The sequence below is a fragment of the Pan paniscus genome, chromosome 3, assembly GCF_029289425.2.
Source record: "Pan paniscus chromosome 3, NHGRI_mPanPan1-v2.0_pri, whole genome shotgun sequence".
Lineage (NCBI taxonomy): Eukaryota > Metazoa > Chordata > Mammalia > Primates > Hominidae > Pan > Pan paniscus.
The window spans coordinates 52,272,550-52,292,034 of record NC_073252.2 but is presented as its reverse complement, the minus strand read 5'-3'; the positions used below and the strand labels follow the sequence as shown (position 1 = coordinate 52,292,034).

Sequence of the window (19,485 nt, the reverse complement as noted above, 5' to 3'; positions counted from 1 at the left end):
GCCAGGAGGCAGAGCTTGCAGTGAGCCAAGATTGCACCACTGCACTCCAGCCTGGGCGACAGACCAAGACTCCGTCTCAAACAAACAAACAAAAAAAACTACTTTTCTTTCAAGAGAAAGTACACGTAGTCACATTCTAAAACTCATACTAAAACTTGACCTTTTTAAAGGCCAAAATGCTCTTTAAAAGGCTCAGAATACCTCAAAACTGTTTGAAAATCACTTACCTTTCAAACCTAGAGTTTGTAGCTGGAAGAGCCGACCAAGTTCATAAGGCAAAACCCGTAACAGATTGTTATTTAAAAGCAATTCCCTGTTTTAAAAAAAAAAAAAAATTAGTTTAATATACTAAGCTTTATTAACATCTGTATTTGCCATTCTTAAGGCTCCTTCTAACATACTATGAGTGATTGTTTATATTCAAGGCACATTTCTATGTGCTCATCCAAAAACATTGCACAATATAAAAGTACTACAAAATGTGCAATTGCCACAACTATTAACAATGGTTCTATTTCCAGGATTTACTCATTTGCTAGCTCACATTAAAGTTGGAGGTGCAGGAACTGCATATCATTCTCAGGCTAAATCTACCCCCTTTTTTCTCACCCAAAATGCCTATCAAATGCAAATGTGACAGATATCCTTAGCAGCTAAACAACAGATATCCTTGAAACTCGTCTAATTAATAGAAAAAAGTACAAATTTTTACACAAACTTCAGGAATAAACTGTAATTAGTAGCCAATCACCGGTATCTCTTTTTAAGTAACTGAATACTACTCTAATCACATCAAAATACTAAGAAAACAAACCAAAAAATTAATAAAAATAAAAAGAATAAGAAACAACAGGTGAAGTATATTAAAGAAGACCAAAAAAATGTGAAAAGGTGAAAAAATATACTATGATCAACAATCACTGACATGAAACATAAATATTAAAATAAAGCATAGATAGTATAGACAAGAATAGGAAAGCATAAATCAGATCTAACTTTATGATTGTGAAATTTTGAGCAGCCTATAGGAAAAAAATAGCATCCTCATTAGTGGATGACCAAAAGTAAAAAAAGCAAGTAAAGGATACTGAAGAACAAGATTTTAAAACAATATGTTTAAACACGTGATAGCAATTTTTAAAAATTATTACTCAACAGATAATCACTGGAAACATTTAGATAAGATCTTAAGATTCCTGCAAAATTTTTTTAGAATTTCTTTAGGGAATTTTTAAAGAATCCCTAAAAATTAGAAATAAATCCATTTCATCAGGTTTTAAGGTTTCCTTAAGGAGCTGTATTATGAAATATAAATATTCTTTGACTCATAGAGATATGTTCTTGTAAGTTTTATTCATCAGCAAATCTTCATTTTTCAAGTACTTCTAATCAGTCTTATATTGGATAATGAGACTTACTATTTTAGCCCCACCCCACCTCAAGTTTGTCAAGGAAACTGGTAATACAAGCACACTCTAATTCAGGAACCTCCAAATTTAAAGGAAAAGAAATGTTCAACGGAGGCCAACTCAAGCACTATGCTTAGACAGTTTATATAATTTGATAGTTACAACACACAGAAATCCTACTGTAATTAAGTAACATCCCCTCATTTTCTTAAATTTAGAATTTTATATAGTGAGTCATGTCTGTTTTATTTCCTCACCTGAGAGACACCATGTTTCCTAGTTCTGCTGGTAAACTTCTGAGTTTATTGGATGACAGATCCAGGTAAACCAGATTATGAAGCTTGGCAATATCAGGTGGAATGCGACTAAGGTAATTGTCATTTAGGTGCAGCGCTGTCAAGTGTGTCAATGACCAAAGTGATGTACTTAGGCTCCGCACTCTACCTAAAAGGCAAAATACTGAAGTGTAAAAAAAAACCCCAGGCCGAAGATGACACCTAAACTACAATGACTGAAAAGTGCTAAGAGAGGCTGCAAATACACATGGATATTGTATCTCTGACATTTTAATTTTTTATTTAATGCCATTTGATTGCTTCCAAACACACCTGGCCCTCCTTTACATTCATGCCATTTTCACCTGACAACCACTCTTTCTCAAGAACCTTCTATGTATTAAATGAGAAGTGGCAAATTATGGAAACCCTTGGAGTTTAACTGAGTAGTTCTCAACCAGAGGCAATTTTGTTTCCTCAAAGGATTTTGGAATGCCTGGAGACATTTTTGGTTGCCACAACTGAAGGGGTACTACTGCTATCTAGTGAGTAGAGGCCAGAAATGCTACTAAATATCCTACAATGCACACAACAGGCCTCCACTATTATCCAGTTCAAAGTGTCAGTAGTGCCAAGGCTAAGAAACCCTAGATTAACTTAGTAAGATCTGCTCATATTCATTCTTTTGACTACCAATCATCCATCCACCCAGTTACCTTTTAGCTAAATGTGCAAGTAATTCTTGCTATTGACATTACAATGTGGGGTTTAACTCTTCCAAATGAATGCCTACTGGGGGGAAAATGGCATTTTATATATAATCTGTATTATATCAATTCATAAAAGAAAAATACTTATATTCTATTTTTAATAACTTTAAATTTTGTAATAATTTTAGATTTACAGAAAAGTTACCAAGATAACACAGAGAGTTCCTATATACCCCTCCTTCAGCTTCCCTAACATTAGAATCTACATCATCACCATGGTACATTTGTCAAAACTAGGAAACCAACACTGGTGCATTACTACTAATTAAACTCTAGACTTTACTTGGATTTCACCAGTTTTTATACCTTTTTGTTCCAGATTCAACGCAGGCTACCATTTTGCATTTAGTTACCTCTCCTCAGTCTCCTCTGGTCTGTGACAGTTTCAGCCTTTGTTTTACATGACCATGACAATTTTGAGTATTAATCAAGTTAGGTATTTTGCACAAGGTCCTTTAGCTTGAGTTTGTCTGATGTTTTTCTCATTATTAGACTGGAATTATGAGTTTTTAGGAATCACATTCTATTTTACCAAATCCTAAACAGGTATTAAGGTCCTGTAACACAGTTATTATATATTTATTAGAATAAATAGCTTCCAGGTTTCCTTCTTTGCCGACACTGAGATAGGAGGATGGCAAAGATTTCAATTTGCAAAAATAATTACTCTGAAATAGCCTAAACAAAATCTATTATATCAAAGAACCTGGTTTTACTTAGAAACTAAACTCCCAATATCCTCAATTCCAGATGCTTGCTCAATGTAATTAATCTCAAAGAATGGAAACAAAGATATTCAGTCACACATAAAACAGATAAACACTAGTATCTTACCATCTTGTAGTTTTTCAATGAGTCCATCTAATTAAAAATGTACAACAAAAAATATAGCAATACTCAACTTTTGTATTATCACTATTACATTCCAGATTAAATGCTTCAGATTCCACTCACCCGAGATTTCTAATTCTGCCCAGTGAGATTTTTTCCCATTGGCTACCTCCTCTGCTGACATGATGGTATAAATTCTGCGAGGATCTGGAGGATCATATTTTTCCTTTGGCATCCCTATTAGTCTGTTTAAAAAAAAAAAAAAGGAGGAGATCAATAATTATTATAGTCTTACTTTAAAAAAAGAGAAAATAGGATGGTAAACTCCTTTTCTCTCCCATTACCAGTCTAGTAAGTCATTTTATACTACAAATTCTCACTTGCAGAAAAAGAAAACACACACATTATCTGCAGTATGCTAGGATCTTGCAGGAACTCATTATCACATGCCTAAGGGAAAATGCAAATAAGCAACAGCACTGGACTTTGCAATGAACATTATGGTTGCTTCCTAACTCCTTCCCTTCATTTAGCTGCACTGCTTTCCCACACAGCAGTTTCGTGAATGGACTCTGACTAGTCTAAGAGAATAAGGTAATTCTATCCTCCTTTCCTCAGTGATATTCAGATATCCCATGCCTAAGACAATCAGCACATGACATTCCCCTTGCAGAGATTTAGTTCAGGAGTATCTAATAATCACAAAACCGCAGAACTCATTCTATGTTTACAGGAGAAGCAGGCTTCTCTCTCCTGCTGGTCATAAACAAAGAAGAATACAGCCCAAATTGCTGCTGGCAGCCATGCAACAACGATAAGGAAAGTCAGCCATGGAAGGCAGAGTCTGGAAAACAGAAAAACAAAGGCAGGGTCCTCACTGAATGACACCTGTAGTACACCCAAATACTGGCCTTTTCTGATACACAAGCCAATATAGTTCTCTTACTGTTTAAGCTACTTTGAATTGTGTTTTCTGTTACTAGTAATCAAAAGTGTCCTAATTAGTATGAGTACATATCTTAGTTTGCCTGGGTCAGTCTTGGTTTATATCTGTTGCTCTGAAGCAATTATTATTATCATCCCTTTTCATGCTCAAAAGAGTCCAATTTGGATGAGTTACATGGCCACCCTAATCAAAACTAGCACAGTCATGTGTGGTTTAACAAAGACATGTTCTGAGAAATGCATTGTTAGGCAATCCAAACGTTGTTATGCAGCACATAACTATACTGTGCCATCTTCCTGCTATAACTGCCAAAATAATCACTGAACAATCATCAATGATGACCAGCTAGACATAAAACTCATCAAATGTGCTATGTATGAAGTAGGTGACAAATGGCTCTAAAGGTAACCTTATTCAAGGGGTCCAATATAAGAAGTACTGCTTGGTACTAGACAGAAAATAAAATCCAGTTCATATCTAACAAGAATAGCAAATGACACAATGTCCTGAGCCTAAATTAAACTCCTGCATGCTTTCAATAAATTGCCACATAGTATTTATATTGGGTTCTTTGCTCATATATTAACATATATACACACACCCCAAAACCAAGTGTCTGAATCTGGAACTGTTTCCAAGTAAAGTTTAGAACTTATATCCCAAATTGAAGAGTTGCTTTCAGGTCATCTGAAATTTGTTACATATAGAGATTAAAGAAAAAAGAGATATTCTATCATGTAATAAGAAATCAAAAAGCTAGTTTATAAGAATGCAATCAAAGTTTCCCATACTATCATTTTCTCTCACATTTCTAAAGGGAAAATAGTCATTCCTTTCCACTTACTTAAAGGAGCAAAGAGAAAGTTTTCCATATCTGTTCATATGTTAACAGTAATTAGTTTCCAACTTTCCAGGTTAAGCTCTTCAACTCTAATCTTACACAATTTGGGCGATGCTAAACCGTATTTTATTTTCCATAAATGTCTTAGAACTTCATATAGCACAAAGAATATGAACATTTTCCGCAGGAGAAAAATTTGATTTCTACCATATTCAGCCTATATATAATACTTCTGAAAATAAAATTTTTAGGTAACAAGGTTTTCAGAATTTCTGCTGGACACCATAAGGCACACGTGTCTCTTTGGGTACTTTTGGGTAATAATAAAAGAGTCTACAAAAAAATACAAGATTAAGCAAAGCCAAATCAAATAGATCTAGATCCAAAGACACACTACATAATTCATTACCTACAATGAGAATGGGTAAAACACCCTAAATTTTCAAAAACATAGGTTTCACTAATTTTAGATCTTTTTTTTTTTTTTTTGAGACAGAGTTTTGCTCTGTCGCCCAGGCTGGAGTGCAGTGGCGCGATCTCGAGATCTCGACTCACTGCAACCTCTGCCTCCCAGGTTCAAGTGATTCTCCTGCCTCAGCCTCCTGAGTAGCTGAGGTTACGGGCGCGTGTCACCACGCCTGGCTAATGTTTGTATTTTTAGTAGAGATGGGGGTTTCACCACGTTGGTCAAGCTGGTCTCGAACTCCTGACCTTGTGATCCGCCCGCCTTGGCCTCCCAAAGTGCTGGGATTACAGGTATCCCAAAGTGCTGGGATTACAGGCGTGAGCCACAGGACCCAGCCCAATTTTAGATCATTTTTATAAAACACAGGGCAGGCCGGGCACGGTGGCTCACGCATGTAATCCTAGCACTTTGGGAGGCCGAGGCAGGCTGATTACAAGGTCAGGAGATCGAGACCATCCTGGCTAACACGGTGAAACCCCGTCTCTACTAAAAAAAATACAAAAAATTAGCGGGGCGTGGTGGCGGGCGCCTGTAGTCCCAGCTACTCGGGAGGCTGAGGTAGGAGAATGGCGTGAATCCGGGAGGCGGAGCCTGCAGTGGGCCGAGATCGCGCCACTACACTCCAGCCTAGGTGACAGAGCGAGATTGTGTCTCAAAAAAAAAAAAAAAAAACACACACACACAGGCATAGGATTAGAAGGCAATTTAATCTGTTTTAATCACGGCTCCCACTAGATGGTATGTTCCTTAAGGGGACTATGTTTCTGTGTGAAGGCATATCCTTTTTATATCTCTATACAGTTCCCGCCACATAGGAAGCACATAACATGTATTTGTGGAATGATCAATGATCATATGCTTTATAATCCTAAAATCTGCCACCTTCCTCCCTCCCTACTCATCTCACAGCCAATTAACACCCAATGCTTTTCTAAAAATTGATACAAAGAAATGGTAATTTATCCACATGTTCAATTTTCCCAGATATTTTTAAAATCTAAATAGAAAATTAATAATTACCATCTTTTCTGGTGCTCCAATTCTAATCTCTAAAACAGATATTATATAGAACTAGATTTCTATTTTTTAATTCTTCATGTTTCAATCTTTGTAAGTCCATTAAAATTACAAAATCTCTTCCTTAAAAAAAAAAAGCTCCATAAAATGTTTACCAATATCTATAATATGTAAAAACCAAAGTAAGATCAATACTGCCATATTAGGGGTCAGAGGTCTCTTTTGGATTTGATTAGGATGCCAATAAAAATGACCAAAGGCTGGGCGCAGTGGCTCACACCTTGTAATCCCAGCACTTTGGGAGGCCGAGGCGGGCAGATCACGAGGTCAGGAGATCGAGACCATCCTGGCTAACATGGTGAAACCCCGTCTCTACCAAAAAAAATACAAAAAATTAGCCAGGTGTGGTCGCGGGCGCCTGTAGTCCCAGCTACTTGGGAGGCTGAGGCAGGAGAATGGCATGAACCCAGGAGGCGGAGCTTGCAGTAAGACGAGACTACCCCACTGCACTCCAGCCTGGGCAACAGAGTGAGACCCTGTCTCAATCAATCAATCAATCAATAACAGAGAACTCAATTTCAGGAAATTAACATTATTAAACCTTTCCATTCTCGGCATCAACTTTCCACCTTGTAGGCATACCACAAAAATCTATTTCAAAATAACTTAAAATTATGAAATAAATTATTCAAATGTAATTTAAATCTCTAAATGTGACACTGCTCATGTGGCTTCAAATAGTCTCATATACAGCTCAGTTCAAGACTTAAATACTGAGTGATTAACATTTTTCATCCAAGAAAGAGAAATGTTTTATTTGGGAAAACACAGCACAGTTAATTTTTTATCTTTAATTTCAAACTAATGAAGAGGCAGGTTTTTGAATTAGTTTTTCCAAGAGTTTCTAATTTCTACAACAACTTACATAGATTCTCAAAAGATCCTCCCATTACATCAACCAAATTTATACTGGGAATCCTGATTACATAACAAAGCCTGTTAGCAACACCTTTCCAACTTTGCCATCTAACTCCATTTCAACAGTACGAAAAACACTCCACTTAGTTTCCCAAATACTACACAAGCTGCTTTGAGTCTGCCATCCATTCACTCTTTATTTCTTAGTGTGTCTCCTACAAAGGCCTCAGAGACTCTGAGTAAAATTTCTGAGAGTAACCATCAGTCCTAGATAAGGAACCCGATTTTCTCCTACTTCTTATATACTCCTTACATTAAAAAGTTTTAATCTCCATCACCAAAGGCTGATTAAACACTACCACAGAGTGAAGACTTTAATAAATTTGTCTTTGGTTCTATTAAACAAAAACTTCAGATAAATCTGTAAAATACTGACTTCATAGGAAACGTATTTCAAAGCTGGGCACAGCAGTATACTCCTGTGGTCCCACCTAGTTGGGTGGCTGAGGTGGAGGGATTGCTTGCAGCTAGGAGTTCAAGGCCATTGTGCACTATAATCACACCTCTGAATAGCCACTGCACTCTAGCCTGGGCAACACAGCAAGACCCTGCCTCTAAAAAACATAAAAAAACATGCAGCCATAAAAAAGAGTGAGTTCATGTTCTTTGCAGGGACATGGATGAAGCTGGAAGCCATCATTCCCAGCAAACTAACACAGGAACAGAAAACCAAATACTGCATGTTCTCACTCCTAAGTGGGAGATGAACAATGAGAACACATGGACACAGGGAGGGGAATATCACACACCAGGGCCTGTCAGGGGGTAGGGGGCAAGGGGAGGGAGAGCATTAGGACACACACCTAATGGATGCAGGGGTTAAAACCTAGATGACGGGTTGATAGGTGCAACAAACCACTATGGGACATATATACCTATGTAACAAACCTGCATGTTCTGTACATGTATCCCAGAACTTAAAGTAACATTTTAAAAAACATTAAAAATAAAAAATATTTAATGTATTTTAGGGGGTTTTTGTATTTTAGTTTTTTAATTTATAAGCAATATTATATGTAACGCTAGGTCTGCTTTGCACAGAAAAATTTAAATTTAGAGTTTCCAAAACTGCAAATAAATCTACATAACATGCTATTTCAATGAAAGGTATATTTTAAAAATACATATGAAATACATACAAATATACTACTGTTAACCCCAAATCTCAAGTTTTATATGTAGCACTAGGAAAATAAAGTAGCATAACTCCCCCTGAAAAAACAAGCTGGCCAAATCAGGGCAAACTGGAAAAGCTAGAACTAAGCTTCTGTAAATACTGGTCATCTAAAGTAGCTTACAAAAAACAGAAGCCTCTATAGCGTATGTAAAGATGTAAGTCCTATAGTGTTAAATTACAGTTTCTCTCTTATCACCCTAACTGTAAGGTCATTTTATCTCAGTCTGTAGTTTGGCACAATTAATGTTATTTCATTTAGGATTCAGACTAAAAATCCTACAAGCACCAGAGTGCTTCATAATGAATCAGACTGCTAACTCAATGAAATCTAACCCAAAATACAAATCACTAATCATCTCAACAATAGTTTGCAAAATCAATCACAGGCAGAGACACAGATGCTGGCAGAGTTCCTAAAATTGAAAAAACACAAAATTAAGCCTATATGAGGCTTAATTTAGAGTTCAGAGTAAATATCAATAACTTATTCCATTTTACACATTCTCAGATAAATCTGTCTTATATTGGCATTTATTCCCAAAAGTTACAGAAGGGAAAACATGTTTTTTTGTGTCTTACTACATACTCATCTTAATAAATAACTATCCTTCCCATCTGGTCTTAACCATTATGAGCTCCCTTCCTGAGAAAATGTGTCTGTGTTTATCTTGCTTAACAAAGCAAATAACTCTTGCACTGTGCCATTTTTGAAGTTTCTATTTCCTTATCAATATCTTTTTTGTTGTTGTTGTTGTTTTTAGACAAGGTCTCACTCTGTCACCTAGGCTGGAGGACAGTGGTACAATCATAGCTCATTGCAAGCTTGAAATCCTAGGATGAAGTGGTCCTCCCTCCTCAGACTCCCCAGTAGCTGGGACTACAGGCACATGTTATCACACCCAGCTAATTTTATTTTATTTTTTTTTTAGTAGAGACAAGGTTTCACTATGTTGCCCAAGCTGGTCTTGAACTCCTGCCCTCAAGAGATCCTCCTGCCTTGGCCTCCCAGTGCTACTAGGATTACAGGCATGAGCCACAGTGCCTAGCCTTTTTTTTTTTTTTTTTTTTTTTTTTTTTTTACAGAGACAGTGTCTACCTATGTTGCCCAGCCTGGCCTCAAACTCCTGGGCTCAAGCAATCCTCCTGCCTCAGCCTCCCAAGTAGCTAGGACTACAGGTGTCACCACTACACCCAACTATAGTATTTATTTTTAACTATACACAACTATTAATCATTACAACTGTCATACTAAATTTGTACTTCACCTGAATGGGATAAGCAGCTGATACTACAAAAACTGCCCCTAGCAAACTATACTGCATATAGTAAGATCATATTGACAAAATTAAAGATTGATGGCAATCACAAGAGCTTAAATGATGCCCTGGAATAAAGAACAATTTCATTAGCAACCCCATTCCATTTCCATACCAAAGGCCTGTGGATGGCATTTGTCTTTCTTTAATTATATATTCAACTAAAGTCCATAGATTATAAAATAATGCAAACATTTTTTTAAAAAAGACTTAATTCCAAGTGTTCATGACATCTCCAGCTCTGTGACCACTCAAAAAAAAAAAAAAAAAAACACATGTTTTATAATGGCAAAGTCACTCATCATTATTGAAAAAAATAACCTTCAGACTTTTGAAGTCTAATGTTTCTGACCAGTTTAACATTTATTCAAGAAATATTTATTGCATGCCTATTCCTTACGACATTTACTGTACCAAGCACTAGGGTGCTTCAATAGTGAACAAGTTGGACATTGTCCTTACCCGCATGGAGCATATACTGTTTTCACAGCACTACTTGAAAAAGAAAAGCTATACAGTATTTTGCTTTTCAATAATTCTGCAAGGAATTTGGCATTTCTTGTTACTACTTCCTTTTTCTCCCTCATCAGGTAGTTGCATTGTTCTCTACTGTCACTACTCTAAAATAAGTAGAACAACTAAAGGGAAAATAAAACATCCTTATCACAAAGGATGAGGGTGATGAATAACCGATAACCTCTGGCATGGTCAAGAATAGGTGGAGAGAACAGAGTTCCCAGGACAAGAATGAGAAGTTTTAAATGGCCTAATATTGGGGAATGGGACTGAAGATAATAGGTTAAACACATACTAGTACATTTAACTTAAGATGATAGCAACTGGTTTCCTAAATCAGTGATAATATTCTTTTCTACAATCCTTGCTAGCAAACCAAATAATTAGATAACCCAAGGAACAAGGAAATACTTGGATTCAATATGTTTTATTTCTAGTCAGTTTATTCTTGGGGATCTATTTATTAAATATATTAAATTTATTAAATATATTAATATTTAATATATTAAATATATCTCAAGTCAAACACTAGTTATCTGTGCAAATAAAATGCATAGGCATATGTGGCAATAAAGTCCCTAGATGAATATGAGAAAACGTTATTGGTTGTTATACATCTTTCCAAAGGTAATCCAAAGATAACTTTACGGCAATCCAGAGATAACTTACAGGAAGCTTCTGCCTCTGGAAAGCGATGAGGGCATAGTCTAATTGTCAGTTACAGTACTACCAGGAGGAAATAAAGGAGAAAGAAATCGAATACAATTCCTTTTCTGCATATTTAGAAACTTTTTCCCATATCTGAGATACAAGACAACAGCAGCAGCAACAATATGAAACATACATAAATACTAAAATAAAAAACAGAGACCAGACCTGGGGTTATAAATCAATCACTTCAAAATTTCAAAAATAATGCTACTATAGACATGTTTCATTTTATTTCATTATCAATATGGACAACTTAAGCTTATGATTTTCCTCCCAGAATTCCAAATTAAGTCTTAGTCTCCACCTAACTTAACAATTACAATGCTTTAATGCCTTGCATTTAATGCCTCCTACTCATCTAAAGATACTGAATATAATCTAATTTTTTTTTTTTTTTGAGACTAGGTCTCACTTTATCACCCAGGCTGGAGTGCAGTGTGGTGCAGCCTCAACCTCCTGGGTTCAAGTGATCCTCTCACCTCAGTCGTCTGAGTACCGAGGACTACAGGTGCACGCCACCACCATCCAGCTAATCTTTATATTTTCGTGTAGAGATGGGTTTCACCATGTTGCCCAGGCTGGTCTTGAACTCCTGGCCCAAGTGATCTGCCCACCTCAGCCTCCCAAAGTGCTGGAATTACAGGTATGAGCCACTGCACCCAGCCTTCTTTCCACTTTTTTGATTTAGTTTGTGTTTTCTTTCTCCTCTGATACGTACATTTTCATCTTTTTTAATGGGTATCAACTTCCTTTTCATCATTCTTGGCTTAAGTCATCTTTTACCTCTTCTTCTGTGTATTTCCCCATGCAGAAATCAAGTTAATTCTAAAATTTATACAGAAAGACAATCTAAAATAGCCAGTACACTTCTGAAAAAGGTATAAACATAGATGTGCACACTATCTGATTTCAAGACTTACTAAAACTACAGTAATCCAGAGAGTTTGGTATTAATGAAAGAAGACACATAGTTCAATGGAACAGAACTGAGAAGCTGGAAATAGACCCACATACATGGTCAATAGATTTACAACAAAAAGGTAACCATAGAGAAAGCACAGATTTTTCAACAAATGGTGCTAGAACAATGGTATATCCATATGGAAAAATAAATAAACAAACATCAATCCATACCTTGCATCACAAAGTAAACTTACAAGGACGATAAGCTTAAATATAAAACCAATAACTATAAAACATCAGAAGAAAACACCAGAGAAAAGTCTTTGTGGCCTTGAATTAGGCAAAGATTACTTAGATATAACATAAAAAGCATGATCCATAAAAGAAAAAACACTGATAAACTAAATTTCAAGAAAAGTTAAGACTTCTGCTCTTTGAAATTTGAAGGAAAAGACATGTCAGGGTTTAAGAATAAATATTTGCAAAACACGTATCTGAAAAAAAAAACACTCCAGAATATATAAAGAACTCTCAAAACAAAATAATAAAGCAATCTTATTTTTTAAATTACCAAAATATTTGAACAGATACTTCAAAGAAGATACACGGATAGCAAATAACACAGGAAAAGATGCACAACATTAGGCATCAGTGAAATACTAAAAACCACAATGAGATATCGCTACACATTAGAAGGATTAAATTTAATAAATGACAATATCTAGTGCTGACGAAGATTTGGTCTGCATGCACACGCACAAAACAAGGGGGATTAAAAGAAAACTTGTCTCAAAGTGCCACAGTGCTGAAGTAGAAGAGATGATGCAAGACTTCCATGAAGAGGTGACACGAAGCTGAATCTTAAAGAATGAACAGGAATCAGTATTTCCCTCAAGGAAGGGGGTTGTAGGTGTGGTAGGGACAGACAAAGCAAAAATAAAAGCATAACCAAAGACACATAAATAAGAAATAACATGGCCGGGTGCGGTGGCTCATGCCTGTAATCCCAGCACTTAGGGAGGCCAAGGAGAGTGGATCACCTGAGGTCAGGCGTTCAAGACCAGCCTGCCCAACATGGTGAAACCCCGTCTCTACTAAAAATGCAAAAATTAGCTGGGCGTGGTGGCGGACACCTGTAATTCCAGCTATTGGGGAAGCTAACGCAGGGGAATCACTTAAACCCGGGAGGCAGAGGTTTCAGTGAGCCAGTATTGCACCACTGCACTCCAGCTGGGGCAACAGAGTGAGACTCCCTCTAAAAAAAAAAGAAAGAAAGAGAGACAGAGAGAGAGAGGAAATAACATGAGGATGCTGAGCATAGTGGCTCACACCTGTAATCCCAGCACTTTGGGAGGCTGAGGTGGAAGGATCGTGCTTAAGTCCAAGAGTTCAAGACCAGCCTGGTGGCACAGTGAGACCCTGTCTGTATTGCTAAAGAAAATAAAAGTAAATTTAAAAAAAATTTTTTTTGAGACAGGGTCTTACTCTGTCACTCAGGCTGGAGTACAGTGGGATTGTCATGGTTCAATGGAGTCTTGACCTCCTGGGCGTTAAGTGATTCTCCCACTTTAGCCTCCCAAGTAGCTGGGACTATATGTGCATACCACCCCACACCTGGCTAATTTTTGTATTTTTTGTAGAAGCAGGATTTCACCACATTCCCCAGGCTGGTCTTGAACTCCTGAGCTCAAGTGATCTGCCCACCTTGGCCTCCCAAAGTGCTGTGATTACAGGTGTGAGCCAAGGCCTGGCCTAAAAATATTTTTAAAAAAGGAAACAACATGAGAAGAGAGGCTGTTCACAGGGGTTGCTGAAAAATATCACCAGAGTCATGGAGAGATGATGTTCTATATGTAAAGATAGAAAGCTTCAAAAATCTGCTTCTATTTTACTGAGTCTTTCCTATAAATCATTTTCCTCATGTAAAGAATTTGCCATCCATAACAGTCTAATAATAAATGAGGCCGGGCGCAGTGGCTCACGCCTGTAATCCCAGCACTTTGGAAGGCCAAGGTGGGCGGATCACCTGAGGTCAGGAGTTCAAGACCGGCCTGGCCAACATGGCGAAACCCCGTCTCTATTAAAAATACAAAAAAACAGCCGGTTGTGGTGGCGGGCGCCTATAATCCAGCTACTCGGGAGGCTGAGGCAGGAGAATCGCTTGAACCTGGGAGGTGGAGACTGCAGTGAGCCAAGAAAGTGCCACTGCACTCCAGCCTGGGCAACAAAGCGAGACTCTGTCTCAAAAAATAATAACAATAATAATAATAATAAATGACACTACTAATCCTAGTTGCCTCCTTCCTTCATTCGCTTTTATTTTCCTCTACTCAACAACATTGCTTCTAGTTACACATCTGAGTGGGCCTATATCCTCTACTGATTTAGCTATCACATTCTTAAAGACATTACAAATGCCTTAAAATCCCTGTACTTATATTAAATATAAAATACTCTTGTCAGTTGCCATCATAAAAGCAAACTATAGCATGGCGTTTCACTGTCATTACACTTACCCCCAGTTTCTCAGCATACACAATTATAATCACTAGTGTAGTGAAGAGATTCATTCAGTTAGCACGAGACTCAAATCTAAAATGTGTACTCAAACTCTTCTTTGAAACTCACAGAATCCACTTAAAGGAGACTACACTATCTATTTCTAAATTTGGGATTCTTTAGGTGCAGCAAATGATGATGACAATAATCACCATCACTGCAACTACCAACTACTAGCTACTACATATAAGTTATTTACCTAACTTTATTTCACTTAATTAATTTCTCCCAACAATCTTGTAAGCAGGTATTACTATTCCAATTCTAGCATTCAGAAAACTGTAATATAAAGAGGTTTAGAAGCTTGCTGGCAAGCAGCAGGACTGGAATTCTAATCCAATTCCACTACATTGATCTGCCTCAGATATATGCCTTCAATAAATCCTTTGTCTTTAAAGTTTGAAAACCCTCAAAATGATCTCCAATACTAGTATCATAAATCTGAAAATCTACTTTCTTTGACCAAACTTCTTTTTTGTTCCAATATTAGTGGGAAATCTACATTCCACAATTTGGCAAAAAGTAAGTTAAAATAGCTCGATCACATTCCAAGATTTAATGAATATATTCAAGATTTAATTTTTTTGCATACTAAGGTAAAATGTAAGCGAACAGTTTTTTAAAAACTTGGATGGGAAAAGATCTCTTCAGGCAGGAATCCAAAAATAGAAACATAAAAAGACATATTTATATGATTATCTAAAAATTCAAACCTCCTGTACATTATACAAGACAAAATGAAAAGCAAGTAAAATACAGAAGATATGTATGACATGCATGATAAGGTTAACAGTTTTAAACACGCTAAGAGATTACATAATACCTTTTTAAATGAGAAAGAACATATTATAATAATACGCAATTCGGCCAGGCACCATGGCTCACGCCTGTAATCCCAGCACTTTGGGAAGCCAAGGCGGGCAGATTGCCTGAGCTCAGGAGTTCAAGACCAGCCTGGGCAATACGGCAAAACCCCATCTCCACTAAAATACAAAAAATTAGCCGGGCGTGGTGGCATGTGCCTGTAGTCCCAGCTACTCGGGAGGCTGAGGCAAAAGAATTGCTTGAACCTGGGAGGCAGACGCTGCAGTGAGCCAAGATTATGCCACTGCACTCCAGTATGGGCGACAGAGCAAGACTCTGTCTCAAAAAAGTAATAATAAATAATAATAATAATATGCAATTGATGAAAGAAGTGCAAATGTGTAATACATATATAAAAAATTAACCTCATTCTAAACGGAAAAAAAAAACACAAGGCAATAAAATATAATGCCACTTTCAGGAATTTAACCTAAGCCTAAAGACAAGAGTTTATTCTCAACAATAAGGTAGTTAAATAAAATACAGCCATATCTATATGACAGTACAAGTCTCCTTTCTCTCTTTTCATAAGTAAATCAATTGATTTAAATTTTCCACCAACTCCCCTTCCACACATCACTAGTATTTCACTACAATGAAGATAATGTTTTCAATTTTTTAATTTTAAGCAGCTAAAACTGGTATGCTTGAATGGGATGGGCTTTAGGCCAAAACAGAATAAGGTAAACACAAAATGATTCAATGCAGAGCTGTCTCCCAAACTGTTAAATTATTTAGCTAATCATACAGCTCTTAGTCAAACCCAAAGTGATAGTAAACCCTCTAACTGCTTATTTTCAAGGAAAAACTTAAGATATCCTACAAACTGACTATGCTGAGTACACAGCTCCCCCCACGCTCCCCCCAACCCCGCCCCAATGCAATCATTTAGTCAACTCAATTTTCTCATTAACAAAATGTTCAAATACAATGCAAGGAACTTTTAGCCAAAGGGGAAAAAAAAGTCAGTCTTTTTTTGTTTAGCACATTGGGAGGCTGAGGTGGGAGGGCTGTTTGAGGCCAGTAGTTCAAGACCACCCTGGGCAACATGGCAAGACCCTGTCTCTACAAAAAATAAAATTAGCTGGGGTGGTGGTGCATGCCTGTAGTCCCGGCTACTCAGGAAGATTCCTTGAGCCCAGGAGGTTAAGGCTGCAGTGAGCCATGATCATGCCACTGCACTCCAGCCTGGGCGACAGAGGGAAACCCCGCCTCAAAAAAAAAGCCAAGCATGATGGATTATGCCTGTAATCCCAGAACTTTGGGAGGCAGAGGTGGGCAGATGGCATGAGCTCAGGAGTTTGAGACCAGCCTGGGCAACATGGCAAAACCCTGTCTCTACAAAAAATACAAAAATTAGCTGGGCATTGTGACATGTGCCTATGTTCTCAGCTACTTGGGAAGCTGAGGTGGGGGGATTGCTTGAGCCCAAGAAGTGGATGCTGCAGTGACCGGTGATTGTGCCACTGCAGCCTAAGCGACAAAGCAAGACACTGTCTCAAAAAAAAAAAAAAAAAAAAAAAAAAAAAAAAAAAAAAAAATTCATTCCCATCTGCTAAATACAACATACAAATTTTTAAATATAAAGCATGCCCTAAAAATCCTCTGTGCTCTGCCTATTTATCATTCCCTCTCCCCCTCCCCCTGGCAATCACTCATCTTTTTGCTGCCTCCATAGTTTTGCCTTTTCCCGAGTGTCGTTTAGTTGGACTCATACAGTGTGTAGTCTTTTCAGATTGGGTTCTTTCATTTAGTATTATGCATTTTAAGTTTCCTCCATGTCTTTTCATAGCTTGATAGCTCATTTCTTTTTAGCACTGAATAACACATCACTGTCTGGATGTACCACAGTTTATTTATCCACTCACCTACTGAAGGACATCTGGGTTGCTTCCAAGTTTGGACAATTATGAATAAAGCTGCTATAAACATTCATGTGCAGGTTTTTGTGTAGACATAAGTTTTTTATTCATTTGGGTAAATACCAAAAAGCATGATGGCTGGATCATATGGTAAGAGTATGCTTATTCGTTTTGTAAGAAACTGCCAAACTGTCTTCCAGATTAGCTATATTATTTTGCATTCTCACCAGCAATGAATTCCCATTGCTCCACATCCTCCTTGGCATTTGGTGTTGTCAGTGTTTTGGATTTGGCCATTCCAAAAGGTACATTGGTATCTCATTGTTGTTTACAAAGGATTTTTTAATTAAAAAATAAAAAGGCATTTGACTATATTTGAAGATACGCAAAAAACTTTCCCCACTTTTTGTTTTAATTTTGAGACGGATTCTTGCTCTGTCGCCCAGGCTAGAGTTCTCCTGCCTCAGCTTCCCAAGTAGCCAGAATTACAGGTGCCCACCACTGCGCCTAGCTGATTTTTTTTTTTTTTTTTTCATTTTTAGTAAAGATAGGGTTTCACCATCTTGGCCAGGCTGGTCTCGAACACTCCTGACCTCGTGATCCACCTGCCTCGGCTTTCCAAAGTGCTGGGATTACAGGCATGATGAGCCACTGTGCCCAGCCAAAACTTTCACATTTTTAAAAACAATCTTTGTTAGCCAGGTGCGGTGGCTCATACCTGTAATCCCAGCACTTCGGGAGGCTGAGGCGGGCAGATCACTTGAGGTCAGGAGTTCCAGATCAGACTGACCAACATCATGAAACACTGTCTATACTGAAAATACAAAAATTAGCCAGGCGTGATGGTGCACACTTGTAATCCCAGCTACTCAGGAAGCTGAGGCAGGAAAATCACAAACCCGGGAAGTGGGAGCTGCAGTGCGCCAAGATCGCGCCACTGCACTCCAGCCTGAGCAACAAAGCCAGGCTCCGTCTCCAAATAATCATCATCATCATCATCTTCAGCATCATCTTTGTCATATTTCTGATAGCCTAGCATGTTATCAACATTGAGAAAGCTATATATTACCTAAAGATATCTGCAAACTATCAAGATAAGTAACAAATGTGTACGGTTAAAAAAAAAAGCAAAGATTAATAAAATGAGAAAATACTGCCAAGTAGAGGAAGTAGTTTAAGAATACTTACAGATTCACAAAATAAATGGGTATGTAAAAAGTTCAGTGTCCATTTAAACATCCATATTTTCTTTGATCAAAAGCAGACCATTTATGGTGTTTTGTAAAATGTTTTGTTATTATAAGCCTAATACTAATGGCATATAATTTCTCTAAGGCTCATTCTTCTGTTGTACTCAGGATATTTTTCTAAGTTTTTTTCATATTCTGATTGAGAAAAATTAATCTGATTTTGCTTGGGTATTATTTAAACAACAAATGGTAGGTATTTTTGACTGTAAATCACTCACATACCCATAATATTTTAAAAATCATTTGGTATTGTGAAAAATATTCCGATAAGGAAAACCTTGCATCTAAAGGAAACACTGCATGTTCTTAATTTATAGATTCAAGACCATATTCCTCCCAGAGAATATATATGTACATATATATATATACTTGAAGCATAAATATCATATTCAAAAGCATGTTTAAAAACAAGGATACTTTACACTGTATTTACTCATCAGCTGTTCAATAATTTTAAATTCAAATAAAATTACCCAGAGTTACTTTACTTTGTTTAGAAGCGCCTAAAGGTCATTTATAAATGCCCATGGATAACAGATTATCCCCAAGCAGTAATATCCTGTCTTGAGATAGAAAATACTTGTTTTCCCAACAACCTCTAGGCATAAGATAAATAGAATCATTAGTAAGCTATGTCTCTTCTTTTTGAAACCAAAGTGCAATGACATATAAAAAAGTATAGATTTGGGTGCTGTTAACCACCGATAACCTCCCTAGGTGCCTACATCCATGGCAACTATAGAGGCAAAAATTCTATACTTTAAGCCATCAGTTTGAACAATCAGCAAATTAAA

General features: G+C 37.1%; 1 protein-coding gene across 4 annotated transcripts in view; it reads right to left on the bottom strand.

Moving 5' to 3' along the window:
* CNOT6L (CCR4-NOT transcription complex subunit 6 like) overlaps positions 1-19,485 on the bottom strand; it is a 108,348-nt gene that overhangs the window by 61,067 nt on the left and 27,796 nt on the right. For all 4 annotated transcript variants that reach the window (XM_034958606.3, XM_034958605.3, XM_034958604.4 and 1 more), the window contains exons 2-4: positions 3,409-3,530; positions 1,667-1,853; positions 228-313 (exon numbers count right to left, since the gene is read on the bottom strand). In XM_034958606.3, the coding sequence (XP_034814497.1) occupies positions 228-313; positions 1,667-1,853; positions 3,409-3,520 (385 nt within the window). In that variant the 5' untranslated portion in view covers positions 3,521-3,530. The remainder of the gene's footprint in view (positions 1-227; positions 314-1,666; positions 1,854-3,408; positions 3,531-19,485) is intronic.